Below are 21,791 nucleotides of genomic sequence, written 5' to 3'. Positions count from 1 at the left end.
AGCCCTTATTAATCGCCCACGTGCACTGGTCTTAATGGCTATGATACATTCTCCTTCCCAATAAATGACGGCATGCTTTAATTAACCTTAGGCTCTTCACATTCCCTCATCCCAATTGTCTTTTCCTCCCTTTCCTATAAATAAATTGGTGGATAAGATGCACCCATACCAACAGAACAATGTCGAGCTCCAGCGACTCCAGTACTTGCAGCAGTGCCATCTCTTCTGTTGGTGTGCAAAGTCAAATCCCAGCGGAGTTACGTCCCTATGTAGAGCTTTTCAAAAAGAATGTCGATGAGTACATTCTGGCCAAAGTCATATGTACCTGGCATAAGCTTCAATTCATCGGCCTTCTTTATTTGAACGGCACAGTCCTCACTCGCTCTCAAAGGATGGTGACGAGGAAATACAGGCGGGAACTAGGGGTATCCCGCATTGAAGAGTTGTTGACTGACCAGAACCTGCTGCATGCTATGTTGTGGAAGGAATGGCGGCATCTAAATAAGGTCTCGAGCACTGATTCCTTTGTCAATCTTGGCATTCAAGAAGTTACTGACTGGATGGATGAGTGGAAAGGTCGAGTGGCCACTGAAATTTCTGTAATACGACGCCGACCATTCCCTTAATGAAAATTTAGACAATTAATTCCTGCGTCTTCTTTTAATTCCTTGCAAATGTTTTAACACCAGCTAAACTAATCATCAATCCGAAAACCGAAAAAGGTAGGCCTAAACATATCCGAACGCCGGGTCCCATGCTGTCCGGGCCTTTTAGCCGGGTGATGGGATCCTCTGCTCCCGAGTTACCTCGTAAGAGGCCGGGACTTGGCATGTTTTCTTTTTTGATTGTGATAAAAGGATTCTATCGGGGCGTATTACCTCTTTACCTTTTTCACGCATGGATATAAAAGAATAGTCATATGATAAATCGGTAAGTCCCAATCTGGGTATAGTGGGTATTCATTCGATAACTTTAGTTCTTCCGGGATCTGAATAAGGCCGAGATATGGCATTATCCCAATCCCTCTCTTCGCTTTTTCAGTCAATCATTGCGCAGTCATAATGATAGAATCGTGTTGTCAGAGCCCGTACGTATTCTCAGCTACCATGGCGCCTCGATTTGAGCAACTGTCTTTTCAATTTTCCCGCCGAATGATGCCGCTCAACTTCCAAGGCTAATCTAGCCCGTCCAATCTATGCTAGATCAACGGCATAGATTCCATCTCTCCCTTATATATAGCGATCCATCGATTTTTCTAAAAATCACTTGCAAATTTATTCTTCGGCGAAGCCCTGCTTGTTTTCTTCCTCGGTCTTCTCTGTAGATTTCTCCGGCGATCTCTCCGACTATCAACCATCACCCTCAATTCCTCTCAGTAAGTCTCTCTTTTCTGTGTCTTATTTGCTTCTTTTCCATCATGTCCAATTCCACTTCTTCTACCTCTGGCAAAAATGCTAGGGGCCTATCGGAGGACAATTCTCCCACCCCTTCTGACCAGTCTGTTCAGATTCCGAGGGGTATTCCTACTATTCTGTAGTGACCCGTTCCAGAATCACCTACTAATTGAAAACTAAGCATGCAATTAACTTAATAATTACTAATCAGAGATAATAGCGGAAACAACTAACAAATGATAGTTATACAACCCAAACGAACTCTAGAACAACTCAAAATAAGGTAAAGAATATCTGGTACAACCATATCGAATCAAATGATACCGAAACTAAACCAACCGGCTACTCAACGTCCTCCTCCTGCTCCTCCGGAACCATCCAACCTGAGACCTGCCCCGAGGGAATGGGGTGTCCAAGATAAACAAAACCGAGGACGTGAGCGATAAGAACGCCCAGTACAAAAGTATGAGTATACAGACCTATATGAAATGCACATGCTATGATCATGATACCGGGGTAGTCAAGAAACAGGAATCACAAAAGGATCTCAACAATGCTCAGTCTAGAGGCGCCAAGTGGATAGTGCCGCGCGGTCCAACCTCTGGGTCACTGCATCCACTACAAGACAGACGTGGACCTAAAATGTCCCGGACCACCGAAGCCCTCCCGACCCGTCGGCCACTGTGTACTCTCGGTGTCCATGCGTCCACAAGACAGGGCTGAGCGGCCCCAAGATATAGCTTATCTCGAAAGAGATACAGCTCAACAGCAAAGGCTATCTCGAAGGAGATACGGCTCAACATGAAATGCAACGTGCAGTAATAAACGTGACATAATAGCATGCATCATATGACATATATCAATGCACCACATAATCATGCAACACATATATGAATGTATACTCAACCAGGATATCTCGGATAGTACTTTCGTACCTCTATCACATCAATCCTAATCCACTGGAACAACCAGACAACAGGTCTAATCCAAGCCTATTCATCAAGTGAAAACCATCACTAAACTTATCTACCAGACTTAACTAGATAATCCTGAGATAAATACTGATAAAATTCCAAACCTTCGTCCGTCGCTAGCCCGCTGATGCCGCTAGCTCCCAACTAGAGCACAGCTCTGCTACAAGACCAGCAGCTCCCCGCTAGTGCCCAAATCTCGGAACAAGACTAGAACCTGTCAGAAACGACTGAAATGCTATGGAACTCTCTGAATTGGCGAGTCAAAATGAGGAAATCCGACCACTATTTATAGGCCATGTTCGGATCCTCCGAACACCACTTCGGAACGTCCGAACGCTACGTGTCCACTGGCTCTTGACAGCTCATGATCGGATCCTCCGATCATACACTTCGGACCGTCCGAACATGCACGTGTCCAGCTGCTCTTGACACCTCATGATCGGATCCACCGAACCTACACTTCGGAACGTCCGAACTCCCACGTGTCGATCAACTCTTGACACCTAATGATCGGATCCACCGAACTCACTTCGGACCTGCCGAACTCTTCGGTGCTTCCGAACCATCTTCGGACCTTCCGATCATGATTAATCACCATTAATCCGTTAATTACCCAATTCGGCATTCGGGCTACTACATTCTCCCCCCCTTAAAAGATTTCGTCCTCGAAATCAGGCTTAGAGAATGAACAAAACGAAATAACAACATCGCTATTATATCTCAATTGTTGTTGAATACAACTGATATCTCGATTACAATTGAAAAACACAAACATATACAAAGCAAAACTCAAAAGAGCTCTGGATGTTCTGAACGCATACGACTCTCTAACTCCCAAGTGGCTTCTTCAGTGCCTCTGCGCTGCCACTGTACTAAGACAAGAGGAATGATCTTATTCCGCAACACCTTGTCTTTGCGATCGAGAATCTGAACTGGTCGCTCCACGTAAGACAAATCTGATTCAAGTTGAACTTCAGAGGGATGCAAGATGTGAGACTCATCTGCTACGTATCGTCTCAACAAAGATACGTGGAACACATCATGAATACCGGACAAATACGGAGGTAATGCTAACCTGTAAGCTAAATCTCCCACACATTCTAGAATCTCAAAAGGACCAATGAATCTCGGAGATAGCTTACCCTTGAGACCAAATCTCAAAATCCTGCGAAAAGGCGAAACTCGGAGAAACACTTTCTCACCTGGCTGGAAATAAAGAGGTCGCCGCTTGGTGTTCGCATAACTAGCCTGTCGATCCTGGGCAATCTTAATCCTCTTCTTGATTACTGCAACTTTATCAATAGCCTGCTGGACTAACTCCGGTCCCTCAACATGTCGTTCACCAACTTCGTCCCAGAATAAAGGAGTACGACAACGTCGCCCATACAACGCCTCAAATGGTGCCATACCAATACTACGATGGTAGCTGTTGTTGTACGCGAACTCAATCAAAGGCAAATGATCCTGCCAAGCGGGTCCGAAATCCATAACACAGGCTCGCAACATATCCTCAAGCGTACGGATAGTCCTCTCTGACTGACCGTCAGTCTCCGGATGATAAGCAGTACTCAGACTCAGTGTAGTACCCAAAGCTGACTGGAAACTACCCCAAAACCGTGAGGTAAAACGAGGATCTCTGTCACTGACAATACTGACAGGCACTCCATGCAAACGTACAATCTCCTGAATGTACAATCGAGCCATACGATCGAAAGTGAAATCCCGGTTATAAGACAGAAAATGAGCAGACTTGGTGAGTCGATCCACCACTACCCAAATAGCGTCACTATTCCTCGACGATAATGGCAAGTGAGTAATGAAATCCATCGCGATATGCTCCCACTTCCATTCAGGAATAGGTAGATTCAACAATAATCCTCCAGGTCGACGGTGCTCTGCCTTAACCTGTTGACAAACAAGACACTTGGAAACAAACTGATAAACACTGCGCTTCATCCCTTTCCACCAAAATCGTGTCCTCAAGTCTTTATACATCTTATTACTTCCTGGATGAATACTCAACTTACTTCGATGAGCATGAGATAAGATCTCCTCCCTCAAATTATCATCTTCTGGTACTACAACTCGATTAGACAAACACAGAAGACCATTAGACTGATAATGGAAACCGCTATCTCCACCCGCTAACCGAGCTAATCTCTGAGTCTTGAGATCAGACATCTGAGCATCTCGAATCCGAGCGAACAAGGCTGGCTCAGATAAAATGGTAGCAACACGAATGCTCTCCATACCTTTCCGATGTTTGAAATTAAATCCCAACGAACAACAATCCTGAATAGTACTAATCATAGCACTGGTCTGAAGTGCAGAAACTCTCACTTTGCGACTAAGAGAATCAGCTGTGAGATTTGCAGATCCTGGATGGTACTTGATCTCGCAGTCATAATCTTTCAGCAAATCCATCCAACGACGTTGCCTCATGTTCAACTCAGCCTGAGTGAACAGATATTTCAGACTCTTATGATCAGTAAAGATTTCAAACTTAACCCCGTACAAGTAATGACGCCAAATCTTCAGCGCGAACACAATAGCTGCCAACTCTAGATCATGAGTAGGATACTTCTCCTCGTGAGATTTCAGCTGTCTGGAAGCATAAGCAATCACATGACCGTTTTGCGTCAACACACACCCTAAGCCTTGAGAAGAGGCATCGGTGTAAACACTGAAACCATCAGATCCTGACGGTAACGCCAAAACAGGTGCAGAAGTCAGAAGTCGACGAAGCTCTCTGAAACTATCTTCGCACTCAGATGACCACTCAAATGGAACATCCTTCCGAGTAAGTTGCGTCAAAGGTCTAGCTACCTGGGAGAAATTCACGATGAAGCGACGATAATACCCTGCTAGACCTAGAAAACTACGGATCTCAGCCACCGTCGTAGGTCGTGACCAATTTAGCACTGCCTCAATCTTGCTGGGATCCACAGAAATTCCTTCCTTGGAAATCACATGACCAAGGAATACTACACGATCAATCCAGAACTCGCACTTACTCAGCTTAGCATACAATTGCTTCTCGCGAAGAATCTGCAACACAATCCTCAAGTGCCGGACATGCTCTTCCACACTATGAGAATAGATCAAGATATCGTCAATGAAAACCACCACAAACTGATCCAGAAAATCTCGGAAGACTCGGTTCATCAGATTCATGAACACCGCTGGCGCATTCGTCAATCCGAATGGCATAACTAGAAACTCGTAATGCCCATAACGAGTACGAAATGCAGTCTTGGAAATATCATCATCTCTGACTCTCATCTGATGATAACCTGATCGCAAGTCGATCTTGGAGTAAACAGAAGTACCCTGAAGCTGATCGAACAAGTCATCAATACGGGGTAATGGGTACTTGTTTTTGATCGTCACCCGATTCAGCTGGCGATAATCAATGCACAACCGCATCGATCCATCCTTCTTCTTGACAAACAAGACTGGAGCTCCCCAAGGCGAAACACTCGGGCGAATATAACCCTTATCAAGAAGATCCTGCAATTGCTGCTTCAGCTCTCTCATCTCTGACGGAGCCAGACGATAGGGGGCACGAGAAATCGGTGCAGTCCCTGGCATTAACTCAATGCCAAACTCCACCTCTCTAACCGGAGGAAAACCAGGAATCTCTTCTGGAAATACATCAGGAAATTCACAAACCACTGGAATATCCTCTATACCAACACTACCTGTGGACGTATCAATTGCATAGATGAGGTAGCCTTCCCCGCCCGCCTCTAAAGCACGACAGGCTTTCAGAGCAGATACTACTGGCATCGGAGGTCGCGCTCCCTCACCATAGAAAAACCAACTAGAGCTCTCAGTCGTACGAAACTGAACAAGCTTCTGGTAACAATCCACAGTAGCTCGGTAGGTAGTCAAAATGTCTATACCCAAAATACAATCAAAATCTTCCATCTCCAGAATCATAAGATTCGCAGTCAACTCGTTACCCTCAAAATCTAAAGGACAACCCATCACTAGACGCTTGGCTAAAACCGAATGACCCATCGGGGTAGAAACAGAAAGAATGACGTCTAGAGAAACATACGGTAACTTATGACGTTTAACGAATCGTGCAGAAATGAATGAATGAGATGCTCCGGTATCTATAAGAACAAAAGCAGGAATACCGCATAAACAAAAAGTACCTGCTATGACTCTCTCGGTCTCGTCTGCAGCCTGATCCTGGTTCAACGCAAAAACTTGACCTTGGGCACGAGGTCGAAGATTCGAACTACCCACTGCCTGACCCTGCCTCCTCTGCTGAACAGTCGCCTGAGATCCAGAATCAGATCCTGCTCCACCTCGCAACTGAGGACAATTCTTCTTAATATGCCCCATCTCTCCGCACTGATAACAAGCTCCTGCGGCTACTCGGCATTGCTCCGATGGATGGTTCTTCCCACAATGCGCACAAGACTCCTTCTTCTTACCAAAGCGGAAAACACCGCTAGATCGAGATCTAGATCCAGAAGAAGACGAACCAGATTTCTTGAACGACTGAGATCGAGGCCTCAAAGTACTCGGAGGTCTAGAAGAAAGAATAGCCCTACCACGCTGGAGACTGATCTCTGCTTGACGACACCGGTTCACCAACCCATCGTACGAAGTAGGATTATCACAGACAGTGACTCGATCAAAGATCTCCTGATTAAGGCCCTGGAGGAAATGATCATACTTGGCCTCAGAACTGCCACTGATATGAGGAGCGAAGGGTAATAACTCAAAGAATTTCTGCTGATACTCATCAACAGACATACTCCCCTGCTTCAGGTTCAAGAGCTCAATCGTCTTGGCCTGGCGAAGGGCTGGAGGAAAGTACAGCTGCATGAACGCTGCACGGAAATCGACCCAAGTCGCTCTACCCTGAGACTGAACTATCGGCGCAGAAGTCGATCGCCACCACCTGCGAGCACGGCCCTCAAGAAGAAAACTAAGGGTCTCCATCTTCTGCTCATCGGTGCACTGGAATGCGCGGAAACAACTCTCCATGCGCTCTAACCAATCCTCCGCATCATCGGGAGTCTCACCGCCAACTAAAGGCTTAGGCCCCATCTGCATGAAACGATGCATATCGAAACGCCTAGGACCATCCCGACGATGACGATGCTCATGGTGACGCCTAAGATCATCTTGGTCACCCCATCGACCTACACTCCCCTGACTACTCCCGTCATCAAAATGGTCAGCCATCGCTACAAGATAGAATAGGGAAAAATGGTCAACGGAAATCCCAAAACAAAATCTATATCCCAAAATCCTACGCATGCTCTGATACCATAAATGTAGTGACCCGTTCCAGAATCACCTACTAATTGAAAACTAAGCATGCAATTAACTTAATAATTACTAATCAGAGATAATAGCGGAAACAACTAACAAATGATAGTTATACAACCCAAACGAACTCTAGAACAACTCAAAATAAGGTAAAGAATATCTGGTACAACCATATCGAATCAAATGATACCGAAACTAAACCAACCGGCTACTCAACGTCCTCCTCCTGCTCCTCCGGAACCATCCAACCTGAGACCTGCCCCGAGGGAATGGGGTGTCCAAGATAAACAAAACCGAGGACGTGAGCGATAAGAACGCCCAGTACAAAAGTATGAGTATACAGACCTATATGAAATGCACATGCTATGATCATGATACCGGGGTAGTCAAGAAACAGGAATCACAAAAGGATCTCAACAATGCTCAGTCTAGAGGCGCCAAGTGGATAGTGCCGCGCGGTCCAACCTCTGGGTCACTGCATCCACTACAAGACAGACGTGGACCTAAAATGTCCCGGACCACCGAAGCCCTCCCGACCCGTCGGCCACTGTGTACTCTCGGTGTCCATGCGTCCACAAGACAGGGCTGAGCGGCCCCAAGATATAGCTTATCTCGAAAGAGATACAGCTCAACAGCAAAGGCTATCTCGAAGGAGATACGGCTCAACATGAAATGCAACGTGCAGTAATAAACGTGACATAATAGCATGCATCATATGACATATATCAATGCACCACCATAAATGTAGTGACCCGTTCCAGAATCACCTACTAATTGAAAACTAAGCATGCAATTAACTTAATAATTACTAATCAGAGATAATAGCGGAAACAACTAACAAATGATAGTTATACAACCCAAACGAACTCTAGAACAACTCAAAATGAAATATCCAGTACAACCATATCGAATCAAATGGAAAACACTGAAAACTAAACCAACCAGCTACTCAACGTCCTCCTCCTGCTCCTCCTGAGCCATCCAACCTGAGGCCTGCCCCGTGGGAAATGGGGTGTCCAAGAATAAACAAAACCGAGGACGTGAGCGATAAGAACGCCCAGTACAAAAGTATGAGTATACAGACCTATATGAAATGCACATGCTATGATCATGATACCGGGGTAGTCAAGAAACAGGAATCACAAAAGGATCTCAACAATGCTCAGTCTAGAGGCGCCAAGTGGATAGTGCCGCGCGGTCCAACCTCTGGGTCACTGCATCCACTACAAGACAGACGTGGACCTAAAATGTCCCGGACCACCGAAGCCCTCCCGACCCGTCGGCCACTGTGTACTCTCGGTGTCCATGCGTCCACAAGACAGGGCTGAGCGGCCCCAAGATATAGCTTATCTCGAAAGAGATACAGCTCAACAGTAAAGGCTATCTCGAAGGAGATACGGCTCAACATGATATGCAATATGCAGTAATAAACGTGACATAATAGCATGCATCATATGACATATATCAATGCACCACATAATCATGCAACACATATATGAATGTATACTCAACCAGGATATCTCGGATAGTACTTTCGTACCTCTATCACAGCAAGCCTAGCCTTACGCAACACCGCTAATCAGGTCTAGAACAAGCCTACGCATCAAAAGCATACTCAATCAATACTACCATGCTCGACTAGCAAAACCAGTACTCCCTAGTACTACCAAAGGTTTAGGGATTACCTTCGTCCGTCGACAGCCCTTTGATGTCGATTGCCTTGAAACTCAGGCGCCGCTACGCTACTACTCCTGGCAGCTCTTGGCTATCGCTCGACCAACAACTAACCCTAGAAACCTTCCAAATCCTCTCAACTATGAGGCAAAATCATGAATTGGCAAGTCACAAATGAGAAATCCGAGCACTATTTATAGGCCATGTTCGGATCCTCCGAACAACACTTCGGAACGTCCGAACGCTACGTGTCCATTGGCTCTTGACAGCTCATGATCGGATCCTCCGATCATACACTTCGGACCGTCCGAACATGCACGTGTCCAGCTGCTCTTGACACCTCATGATCGGATCCACCGAACCTACACTTCGGAACGTCCGAACTCCCACGTGTCGATCAACTCTTGACACCTAATGATCGGATCCACCGAACTCACTTCGGACCTGCCGAACTCTTCGGTGCTTCCGAACCATCTTCGGACCTTCCGATCATGATTAATCACCATTAATCCGTTAATTACCCAATTCGGCATTCGGGCTACTACATTCCCTCGGGGCAGGTCTCAGGTTGGATGGTTCCGGAGGAGCAGGAGGAGGACGTTGAGTAGCCGGTTGGTTTAGTTTCGGTATCATTTGATTCGATATGGTTGTACCAGATATTCTTTACCTTATTTTGAGTTGTTCTAGAGTTCGTTTGGGTTGTATAACTATCATTTGTTAGTTGTTTCCGCTATTATCTCTGATTAGTAATTATTAAGTTAATTGCATGCTTAGTTTTCAATTAGTAGGTGATTCTGGAACGGGTCACTACAATTCCCTCTCGATCTTTGTCCAAGAAGACTGCTAAAGCGTCTTCTTCCCGACCCCTGGGCTCCCCGAGTAGAGGGAAGGATAAAATAACAGGGCCCTTCTGGTTTTCTACGGTGTCTTCCACTCTCCGTCCGGGTAGTTTAGGAGACATTCGGTCCCTGGGAGCTATTCCTTCTACTTATGACATTAGGATTCCCGGACCTACTGACCATCCTGATACTCCTCCCCTCGGATACCATGCTTTCTTCCTTGAGCAGCTTAGGAGTGGTCTCCGTTTCCCGGTTCATCATTTCTTTGAAGGAGTTGCTCGATTTTTTAACCTTCCTCTTAATCATCTTCATCCCAATGCTTTTCGTATTATGGCAGCTACTTTTGTTTTGTTCCGCATGAAACTTATTCCCATTAACTCCTCCATCTTTCACTATTTTTATTCCTGTCGATTTAATGACGGGGTTTTTTCTTTTATGGCCCGGATGCACTATCGGTTTTTAACCGACATCCCTTCTTCTTTGAAGGGATGGAAAACAAAATTTTTCTTTCTTAAATTTCCGACTCTCCCCACCTGTGCTTTGGGGTTTCTTCCTTCCATGCCTAAACAACCTGAGCTTCCCCGAGATTTCAAACTTCTTCCTCCTTTTACCGATGCCTGGGATGGTTTAGGAAAGCAATCCTTCTTATCTTCAGTGCTGATTGGGTCGAACAATCTGGCCTATTACGGGATCGGGTCCCGGCCTGAAGACCCTGTAGATCAGATCATCGACGGGTTTGATCAACCCGGGTCGTAGGCGGGTAAATCGCTTTTCTTGGCTTTTTTTTTCTTCTTTTTTTTTTTTTTTTTCGCAACTGTACTTTGCTGACCCACTGTGTTCTTGATGTAGCCGAAGAAGACATGATCAAAGCAAGCTTTCTAGAGGCTGCTGCTCAGAGGAAAGCGGAGCAAAAGAGGATTAGAGCGGAGAAAAGGGCGAAGGAAGCCCAGGAACAGGAGGAGCGCCGGGCCAGGGAGGCGGCCGAAGCTGGTGAATTGGAAGCACGCCGTGCTAGGGAGGCAGCTGAAGCTCAAGAAACAGAAGAACGCAGAGCCAGCGAGGCAGATTTGGCCCGGGAAGCAGAGAGTGATGCCCAAGCAGGGGCCAGTTCTCCCCGGGTGGGGCCTATCTCTTCGGGAGGGGAGGAAGACTCAACTTCCCTGAACCGTCGCAAGAGGAGAGCCACCACGGAGCCACGGGTGGAGACGGTAGTGGTGGAAGATGAGCCCGAGGGGATGACCCCTTCCCCTGCTTTGGCTGATCCTTCTGCAGGCATTTCGGCGACGAGGCCTCTGGTTCTCCCCAATATTTTTGGGGATACCATCAGTTCAGATCTGCTAGGGGTGATCGGGAGCTTCCTCCGACCTGACGAGGTGGCACATCTTCAGGGAATGCACCCTAATATGCTCCTGAGCGAAGGAGCGGCCCGGACCTTCTCGGTAAGTTCATTTTTTGGGTTCCCTCTCTCTTGCTTCTTCCTTTCTCCTGCAAATTTTCCTGACCTTTTCATTACCAGGGTTTACAAATGTTACTTCATGGGCATGAACGAGTGGCGAAGATAGCCAAGAGAGCTAATGCCCAAACCAAGGCCGCTCAGGGAGCGCATGGTCAGCTCCAAGAGGAAGTAAACCGGATCAGGGAAATTCATGAGAATGTCCTGGCCCGGGAGAAGGCCATTTGGCAACAGCAGATGGATCTGCTTCAGGCAGACTTATCTGTTGCTCGGGCGGAGGCGCAGTCGGCCAGGGCAGAAGCAGAATCCTCCCGGGCTCGTGCCGAGGATTTCGAGGCGATGGCTGCTGAGGCTAGAGAAGGGATGCTGGCTGCCAGAGAAGATGCAGAATACCACCGGGTCCGGGCTGAGGACTTTCAGGCGGCAGTGGCCCTTTTGAGGAAAACCCAGACAGAGCATATGTCACACTTCCTGAAGTCTTCGGATTTTAAACGAATGCTGGCCAGAAAAGCCTTCCCGTACTTTGAACAAGGCTTCAACAAGTGTTTGGAGCAATTCGAGGAAGCTGGCCTGGTTCCAGCGGATATGGAAGATTTCCCGGATTTGGAGAAGGCTGTAGATGATGACAAGGAAGATATGGATAAGCGGGACCCTCCTGCGGAATAAATAACTCTCTTTTTTTTTTTTTTTTTGTAACCTCTTTCCTCTGATCTATGTATGCATGTTTCTTTTTTTCGATTTTGCTTCCTTTAGAAAAATTTCGTAATTTCGATTGCTAAATGGGATACGGTTTACCCGGGTTGGGTATAAGTCCTAAAAGATAATCCGGGGTACGGGTCCACCGGGCCAGGGTACGGGTCCCTGGTCTTAAAAGATTATCCGGGGTACGGGTCCACCGGGCCAGGGTACGGGTCCCTGGTCTTAAAAGATTATCCGGGGTACGGGTCCATCGGGCCAGGGTACGGATCCCTGGACTTAAAAGATTATCCGGGGTACGGGTCCACCGGGCCAGGGTACGGATCCCTGGACTTAAAAGATTATCCGGGGTACGGGTCCACCGGGCCAGGGTACGGATCCCTGGACTTAAAAGATTATCCGGGGTACGGGTCCACCGGGCCAGGGTACGGGTCCCTGGACTTAAAAGATTATCCGGGGTACGGGTCCACCGGGCCAGGGTACGGGTCCCTGGACTTAAAAGATAATTCTTTCGAGTAATTTCCTTCATTCAGTGTAGAAATAACAGATACAAATGTTTCTTAAGCATAATACTTCTTTAAATGAAAAGCATTCCATGGTCTTTTAAGAACACGTCCTTGAGGATCTTCGAGGTAATAGGCCGTACCAGAACTGACTTTTCTGATTACTTTGAAAGGCCCTTCCCATTTGGCTTCTAGCTTCCCCACATCACCCACCGGTTTAACTTTTTTCATAAGCAGATCTCCCACGTGAAAATCCCTTCTTCGGACGTGCTTGTTATAGGATTTTATGATCCTGCTGCGATAAGCTTCCATCCGGATGACCGCCCGATCTCTTTTTTCTTCCACAAGGTCGAGCTCCAGGGCTCGAGATAAGTCATTGTTGCTCGAATAGGATTCCACTCGAGTGGAAGATTGCCCGATTTCTACTGGCAAGACTGCTTCAGATCCATAAACCAGACCATATGGGGTTTCCCGAGTGGATGTCCGAGGAGTAGTCCGATAAGCCCATAAGACGCTGGGTAATTCTTCTACCCAATCTTTTCCTTTCCCCTGCAACCGGGCTTTCAAAGCTTGCACGATGATCCTGTTGGTTACCTCTGTCTGGCCATTGGCTTGAGGGTAGGCTACTGAGGTAAAAGATTGCATAATCTTCATTTCCTGACACCAATAGGTAATCTTTTTTCCTTGGAATTGTCTGCCATTGTCTGAAATCAATTTCCTGGGGATGCCATATCGGCAGACAATGTTTTTCCATAAGAATTTCATGATTTCATCCTCGGTGATTCTTGCCAACGGCTCGGCTTCTACCCATTTAGAAAAATAATCCACAGCTACCAGGAGGAACTTCTTCTGGGCGCGAACTGGCGGAAAGGGACCCACGATGTCCAATCCCCATTGGTCAAAAGGGCATGATGCAGAGATCGGTTGCATGTTAGCAGTTGGGCGGTGGTGGAAATTAGAGTGATGTTGACAACCTTGGCATTTCTGGACGAGCCGGGTAGCATCTTGGTTTACTTGAGGCCACCAAAATCCTGCTAAAATAACCTTCCGCGATAGAGCCGTTCCCCCGAGATGTTCCCCACAACATCCCTCATGTACTTCCCGAAGGACATACTCTGTCTCTTCCCCCGATAGGCACTTGAGTAAGGGGCCCTGAAAGGATCGCCTATATAAAACATCATTTAAAAGGGCAAATCGGGGTACCTGCTTCCTGATCTTTACAGCTTGGGTCCGGTCTTCTGGAAGTTTTCCCTCCTTTATATACTCTATGAGAGGAGTCATCCAAGAGTCTTTTCTCAGCGGGGGTGTTTCTTCTTCAAGCGAGGATACGAGCTTCGAACAATAGAGAATCTCCCGGGTGCTTACTTCTGTCAAGGAAGCCGCCAATTTAGCCAACGTGTCGGCTTCGGTGTTTTCTTCCCGGGGAATCTGTTCGATACTCCAGTCTGTGAAGGATGACGCTTGAGAAGTGATAAGATTCAAGTACTTGAGCATCTTTTCATTCTTAACTTCGTAAGCTCCCTTAATTTGTTGAGTAACCAGCTGGGAGTCGGAATAAATGATGATTCGGGATGCCCCAATCTCACGGGCAGCACGCAACCCTGCCAAGACAGCTTCGTATTCTGCTTCCTTATTCGTGACCCTAAAGTCAATCCTTAAAGCCAATTTAACCCTTTCTTCGAGTGGGGAGATCAAGACGACCCCCACTCCGCATCCCGCTATGTTTGAAGCGCCATCAACAAATACCCTCCACACTTTTTCTTCCTCGGGCTGGATCATTTCTGTTAAGAAATCTGATAGCGCTTGTGCTTTTATTGCAGCCCGGGGTTTATACTCAATATCGTATTCCCCGAGTTCTACAGTCCATTTGATCATCCTCCCCGAGACCTCTGTATGAGTCATAATTCTGCCGAGAGGAGAATTAGTGAGGACCACAATGGGATGTGATAGGAAATACGGTCTCAGCTTTCGAGCAGTCATTACCAAAGCTAGAGCAATCTTTTCTAATTCACTGTATCTCATTTCGGCTCCGCGAAGGGCGTGACTGACATAGTAGACAGGCTTCTGATCGGTCCCTTCTTCCTTGACGAGCACGGAACTAACAGCAATTTCGGTGGCTGAGAGATAGACCCACAATTTTTCTCCGGGCTCGGGTTTTGCTAAGACAGGCAATTCAGCCAAGTGTTTCTTCAAATTTTGAAAGGCCTGCTCGCAGTTGTCATCCCAGCCGAATTTCTGTGCTTTCCTCAGAACTTGAAAGAAAGGATAGCTACGGTGTGCAGATCGGGAAATGAAGCGTGATAAGGCTGCAATTTTCCCTGTCAGTTTTTGCACATCTCGAACCGACTGAGGAGAGGGCATATCCATGATGGCCCTGATTTTTTCTGGGTTGACTTCGATTCCTCGATCCGTGACCATGAACCCCAAGAATTTGCCACTCTTAACCCCAAACACACATTTGGCCGGGTTAAGTTTTATCCTATACTGCTTCAAAGTGGCGAAGGTTTCGATCAGATCATCGATGAAATGGGCGACTTCTCGGGTTTTAATCAAAATGTCATCCACATATACTTCAATATTTCGGCCTATCTGTTTTTGAAAGACAAGATTCATCAGTCGTTGATATGTAGCCCCTGCATTTTTTAGTCCAAAAGGCATTACAACATAGCAGAAAGTTCCCTCAGACGTGACGAAACTAGCTTTGTCTTGATCTTCTGTAGCTAAAGGGATCTGATGATATCCCTGATATGCATCCAAAAAGCTCAAGATTTCACACCCAGAAGTGGAATCGACTAGCTGATCAATCCGAGGGAGTGGGTAACAATCCTTCGGGCAAGCTTTATTCAGATCTCTGAAATCTACGCACATTCTCCATTTTCCAGTAGACTTTGGGACGAGAACTACATTCGATAGCCAAGAAGGGAAATGGACTTCCCTAATTTGTCCAGCCCTCAGCAATGCTTCGACCTGTTTTTCAATTATTTTATCTTTCTCCGGGCCGAAATGTCGCTTTTTTTGCTTAATTGGCCGGGACCCTGGGAGGATATTTAGTCTATGCTCGGCCACTTGGGGCGAGATCCCGGACAGTTCCTGCTGAGACCAAGCAAAGATATCGGCATTAGTTTTTAAACATTGCAAGAGTTTTACCCGGGTGGTGGCGCAGATGTCCCGAGCTATCCGGATAGTCTTTCCCGACTCGATCTCCACCGATTCTTGCTCTTCTTCCGTCACAAAGTGTACTTCCCCTTCCCAGGCTTCTTCCTGGTGTTCTTTCCCCTTCCCTTCCCTTCTTGCCTTCTTCTGATCAATTCGGACTGTTTCTCCATAACATCTTCGAGAAGAGGGCTGGTCGCCCTTGACTTCTCCGACCTGTCCTTTCACTGGGAATTTGATCTTTTGGTGGTACGTCGAGGCCACTGCTCTCATTTCATTCATGGCTGGTCTCCCTATGATGACATTATATGAAGATGGGGCGTCCACTACTGTGAAAGTAGTTATTACAGTTTTTCTCAAGTCTCCAGTGCCCAGAGTCAGGGGTAGAGCAATTTCCCCTTCTGGATACACGGCGTGCCCAGCAAACCCGAACAGGGCGGTTTCCACAGTTTCCAGCTGGTATTCATGCAGATCCATTTGGATGAGGGCATCTTTGAAAATAACATTGACAGAGCTCCCATTATCCACGAAAATTCTTAACACGTCATAGTTGGCGATGCGGGCCTGAATGACCAGCGCATCATTGTGAGGTAAACTCACTCCTTGGAGATCTTCTGGTCCAAAGCTTATAATCGGCTCGTCTCTTCTTTTATTATCAACTTCTAGACACTCCCTCCTACCCCTTGCCTTCCTTGCCCGATTAGAGTCGCCATCAGTAGCTCCCCCCGAAATCATTTTGATTACTCCTCAACTCGGAGAAGGATCCTCTCCTCCCGCTGGCTTGATTCTCTCTTCCCGGGTACTCGTTTCTCCTCCTCGTCTTCCACTTGAAGTGCTCATCGTTCTTTGGGGAATATTCAGCGATGAACGTCTGGACAACCAGGGTGGTTGTTTAGATCGTTCTCGTGGCGGGTGAGGCGCGGACACGGGACGTCTATTAGCATTTCTTCCTAGGACTCGGCACTGATTAGTGTCGTGAGCACAATTTTTATGAAGGGTACAGTACCTTTTTTGTTCTGGCTTGGAGATTCTGACCTCTGAACGGGGAGGAAGGACTTCATTTGACCTGCACTCTTGAATCTCTCTGTCCCGAGCCATCTTTAAAGGCACATGGGGAAAATGACCCCCACCACTTTTCTTAGGAGCTCTTTCTTCAGTTTTGTAAGTCCGATCTCCTCTTGCTCTTTTCAAGGCCTCTCTTTTCTGGTTTTGCGCTTCTTCCATATTGATATATTTCTCCGCTCGTGACAGGAGATCCTCAAAATTTTCAGGCAGTTTTTTGGTTAAGGATCGGAAGAAATCCCCTTCCCATAACCCTTGCATAAATGCGGTGGTTTTTGTCTCAGGTGCACAGGTCGGCACATCAAGGGCCACCCGATTGAATCTTTTGAGATAAGCCCTCAGGGTTTCATCTTGTCTTTGCTTTACTTCGAATAAACTGAAGGCGGTCTTTTTGTACTTTTTACTGCTGCTAAATTGATGCAAGAACACTTTTTGAAAATCTTCAAAGCAACAGATGCTTTGTGGCGCCAACCCTTCAAACCATCTCTGTGCGGAATCGACCAGAGTGGTAAGAAATACTTTACATTTGATTGGGTCTTCATAGCAGTGCAACATGGCCATATTTTCGAAACGCGCGAGGTGTTCCTCAGGGTCAGAGCTTCCATCATAATCTTTGATTTTTGCCGACTTGAAATGCCCGGGAAGTGGTTCCCGGACGATGATGTCAGAGAATGGGCAGCCTTTGATTACAAAAATACCGCCCTTGGAGACAGCCTGCCCTTCCAATGCTTTCACTTTTTTTCTTAATTCTTCCAATTCTCCAGCGATAGTGGGGGATTTAGAACCTGCGCTTTCCCTTTCTTCTTCCCTTCTCTCTTCCTCTTGTGCTTGCTTACGCTGCTGTTCATGCTGACTGGCCTGGTGAGAAGCAGCCTTTTTGGCGTTAGCCATGTTGACAGCATCGGTTATGATTTTCTTCAATTCTTCGGGAGTCAAATGAATGGTGGGTTGAGGATCATTAGGGGGGGGACCACCTGCGCCAGAGAGACGTGTATTGTTTTCCTCTGGGGCTCGAGAGGCGTCTTGGTTTGCTCTCCTAGTAGGAGCCATATCCACGTCTTAGGACTCAGATTTCCCACAGACGGCGCCAATGATGCCACCCGGGTCGAACAGTGGAGTCGGGTAGGTAACTCTACCAGGTAAGCTATCAAGAATACGGGAAGAAATATGAGCTAAGACGGCGGACTGGAAAGAAGATTATTCGTTGGCCTTTGAAAGATCTGCCAATAAGAAAAACAACCACGTGAATGGGCGCCGGAGGAGGTCCCCGGCGTGGCCACTCCGATGCTTAAGTCAGCAGGGTACTCAAGCAATAAAACCAATGTAGCCAAGTGATGGCTGTGATATTGGTGTGCAATAAATGAGTGTGTTAAATGTTCATTAATATCTGAATGAAGAAATAAATGCAAAACCTGGTATTTATAGTGGAGGAAATAATGATGACCTCGTTTTTTGGGACGTGCGCATTAAATATACTAGGGCGGCTGATTATACCCTATTGTTCTGACATGTCAAATCATATATTGGTCATATCCCATCTGTCCAGTCACTCATTAATGTTAACAGGTCGGCCGCGTGTATTTCAACATCATTAAATGCCTCCCTCGCTTCGAGATGTCAGAAGAGAAGTTATACCAGAACTCTGGTGCTATGTCCTGAATCAACCACTCGAGAGATGGGCTGTCCTGACCCGGGCATCGCTCATGGGCCTGACCCATGACCCGAGCATTCCCGGGATCAACTGCCCGGGACATATCGGGGTATCAAAGAGAGATACAATTCTGGGTCCCTTTTCGAGGAGATGTCACCAAAGAAAAAACATCTGAAACGAGATGTCAAAAGTCATAGTGAATTACAGTTTACTACGATAGATTTGACTAGAAAAACATATATAAACAGCAAAAAAATTGCAATACTTACAGAACCCAATTCATAACAGGTGAACTATAGTATATAACTTTGGTTGAGAATTGAGAGAAGAGTTAATAAATTTTGGAACGGGCTTGGCAAATGAGCTGCCATTAGTGAGATAACATTGTTGAGCCAAATATTTGAAATTAATCGATGCGCAGAACATATCAAATACTGAGCACCGTTAATTGGGGCATGTGAGTTGGCCACACGGACACGCAGACATACAAATCGACTAGTGATATAACTACCCAAGTTCACCCAGTCAATTACAAAATCTGGGACATATTTGAACAGGACAAATAACACTCCCATGTATCGAGCTTCACAAGTTCTTACATTGTTTAAATAAATATAGGTAATTATAATTATAATTAGCCAGAGGTTAAAAATGTGGATAGTGCCATAGCTCACAGATTTTTATATCAACAGCAATCAATACATAAAGGCAAAAAACCTAGTGTTTTAATAGTTTGTACTTTGCACTTTTAATTTTCTTAAATTAAATAATAAACGATACTAAAAGGTATCATTTCGTGCAATGGATAAGATTCGACATTCTTGTTTCATCAACATTTGACTCAAGTTCTACAATATAAGTGGAGTTAAAAACAATCATGTTAACAATATCTTTCAATTTATAATGCTCGTATTATACATTATTCATTATATCAACTTACTAGTCGTTGTAAAACCACATCAAGGATAAACAATGGTAAGCACATTGAGAATGAATAATTGAAAGATGTAATATAATACCTTTTTGGACAAAAACAAAGAATACTCTTAAATTTTCACAACAAATAAGCCAAGAACACAATAGCCGCATGAATAAGAGCCCAGATTTGACTCGTTATTCTACCTTGATGTTTTTTCTGAAGGATTTTTCCTAGAGACTTTCATGCAAGCAAAAAGTAGTTTTAAAAACATAATCAATTGAACAAAGACATTAAAATAGAAACATGTACCATATAATCAATTCATCATCACCTTTGTGATAATACGTGTTCACTAAATAAAAAGTTGGACAACAACACAAAATAATCTAGTGAATTAGAGATGCAATACCGTTCAGGAATTTTCAAGCATGGACGTATCACATCTAAATAAGAAAAAAAAAGGAATATAGAACCGATCAGCATATTAACCACACAATATCAAAATAAAAATAACCATCAACAAACAATGGTAGAAGCAATCAAGAGATTGTACCTGGAGTTATTTCGTCGATCATAGTAAGTGACAGGAGACCGGGAGGAGTAAATACTGTCTGACCAACATCAGTATCAAGATAAGCCACTTTCTTGTGCCTGCAAAAGAAGAACTCAAAAGTCGCAACTTCTGCTGGTGGTGAATCAAAAAAATGTGCTCTTCTTTCAACAATTGTTTATGAACATGCATCTAAGTCTAATGCCATGCATGAAGTTTGAAAAAAACATTTACTTTCCTCTTAACTTTTGTTTCATGTTTGAATAAGATTATTTGTGAGCCTATATAACATAACAATATAATTTCCTTAGAAAAGGATTCATGGATCAAAAAATCAATTCATTACTTTAGATTAATTAATTTATTCTATGTAGGTACACCTAAAAGGTCCAGCTTATTCTCTCAATGTGAGTCCTCGCTTATAACTAACTTCGCTCCAAACTCTTTCTCCTTTCTATCCTTTCATAAAACATAGAAAAAAATGGATGAGATAACCATGCCCGGCACAATAAAATTGAGCCGCAAGAGGTGTCCCTCCAAAAGTTTTCAGGTTTCAAACCTTTCAGACAAAGCAGCATGTACAAATTATCAAAGAGCACTAATGTTCTAAGCATATAACATCTATCATACTCATGAAAAGAAACTAGCTAAATAGTACAACGAATTCGCAAAACCAATTCGATAGACTAAATATATTACAAAGAGACCAGTTCAGTAATTAAACAACAAAATGTTGCAACCTCTTCATACAAAACCGTCCATAAACTCGCCATATTCCCCACAAAAACCGAAACAGCACTCATAAAAAGTTATCATTAACAAGGTAAAAAACATACCTTTGCAGTAAAACATTGACGAGATTGAGAGAGAAAGTCGTTTTCCCGCAATTATTAGGACCACAGACAATAGCAATTGGAGGGATTGAAGAAACAGAATTGTTCACTATCGATTTGGTAGCATCAGACCATTCTTGTGGTATAATTATACTGGATGATGGAGTCTCAATCTCTTGAGCTACCTCCATCTTAGGCTGCTTCACGATTTCTTTCACCTCTCTCACTTTAAGCCTCTGTTCCTAGAGCAATGACGTCTCATTTTGTGATACATATATGCACACTAGCTATCTATTCGATACACACGCGTTGCGGGTGTATAAAAAGACATAAACAAACAATAATGGTGGATACAATATTAGCATTGGACAACCAATGACCTAAAACATGCATGAATTAGACCGCCCGGGTGTATTCTAAACAACAAAAACAGCCCAGATCATGAAACTTTCAACAAAATAAACGAGGGCCGAGGATTATACCTTTTGAGGCCTGGGCATTGATCAAAAACCACCTATGAACGTCACTTTATGACTATTATTATAAAAAAATCAGTGCTCAGACTCTATGCTTCCGCGTTGCTTGCGCTAACTCCGCTGTTTTGGGGTCTTCCCTTCGTTTTGCCACTGCTCCGACATGGATGAGGGCCGTCGACTTGCCTGGGACAGGCGGAGGTAGTTGTAGAATGTCCAACTTGTGGTGGGTTTGGGGCGGAGCTTGGGCTTAGTGAGATTTTTGCTCCCTGGCGGCGGCAGGCGTGGAGAACTCTCCTCTTATGGCCACCAAAATCTAAGC

At 45.3% G+C, this 21,791-nt stretch overlaps 1 protein-coding gene across 3 annotated transcripts in view; it reads right to left on the bottom strand.

Annotated features, from left to right (window-relative positions):
• Positions 1 to 21,791, bottom strand: part of LOC140813481 (polynucleotide 5'-hydroxyl-kinase NOL9-like) — a 26,299-nt gene extending 4,508 nt beyond the window's left edge. Inside the window, exons 1-5 of one of the 3 annotated variants that reach the window (XM_073171963.1) lie at positions 21,479 to 21,791; positions 21,000 to 21,232; positions 20,167 to 20,264; positions 20,023 to 20,056; positions 18,815 to 18,865 (exon numbers count right to left, since the gene is read on the bottom strand). In XM_073171963.1, coding sequence (XP_073028064.1) covers positions 18,815 to 18,865; positions 20,023 to 20,056; positions 20,167 to 20,264; positions 21,000 to 21,232; positions 21,479 to 21,496 — 434 coding nt within the window. In that variant the 5' untranslated portion in view covers positions 21,497 to 21,791. Of the gene's footprint in view, positions 1 to 18,814; positions 18,866 to 20,022; positions 20,057 to 20,166; positions 20,265 to 20,999; positions 21,288 to 21,478 lie in introns of all 3 variants that reach the window. The other 2 variants (XM_073171964.1, XM_073171962.1) reach the window with 2 other exon arrangements.

The sequence above is a fragment of the Primulina eburnea genome, chromosome 15 (assembly GCF_022965805.1).
Source record: "Primulina eburnea isolate SZY01 chromosome 15, ASM2296580v1, whole genome shotgun sequence".
Lineage (NCBI taxonomy): Eukaryota > Viridiplantae > Streptophyta > Magnoliopsida > Lamiales > Gesneriaceae > Primulina > Primulina eburnea.
The sequence above is the reverse complement of the archived record's forward strand: the minus strand, read 5'-3'. Positions and strand labels throughout refer to the sequence as shown.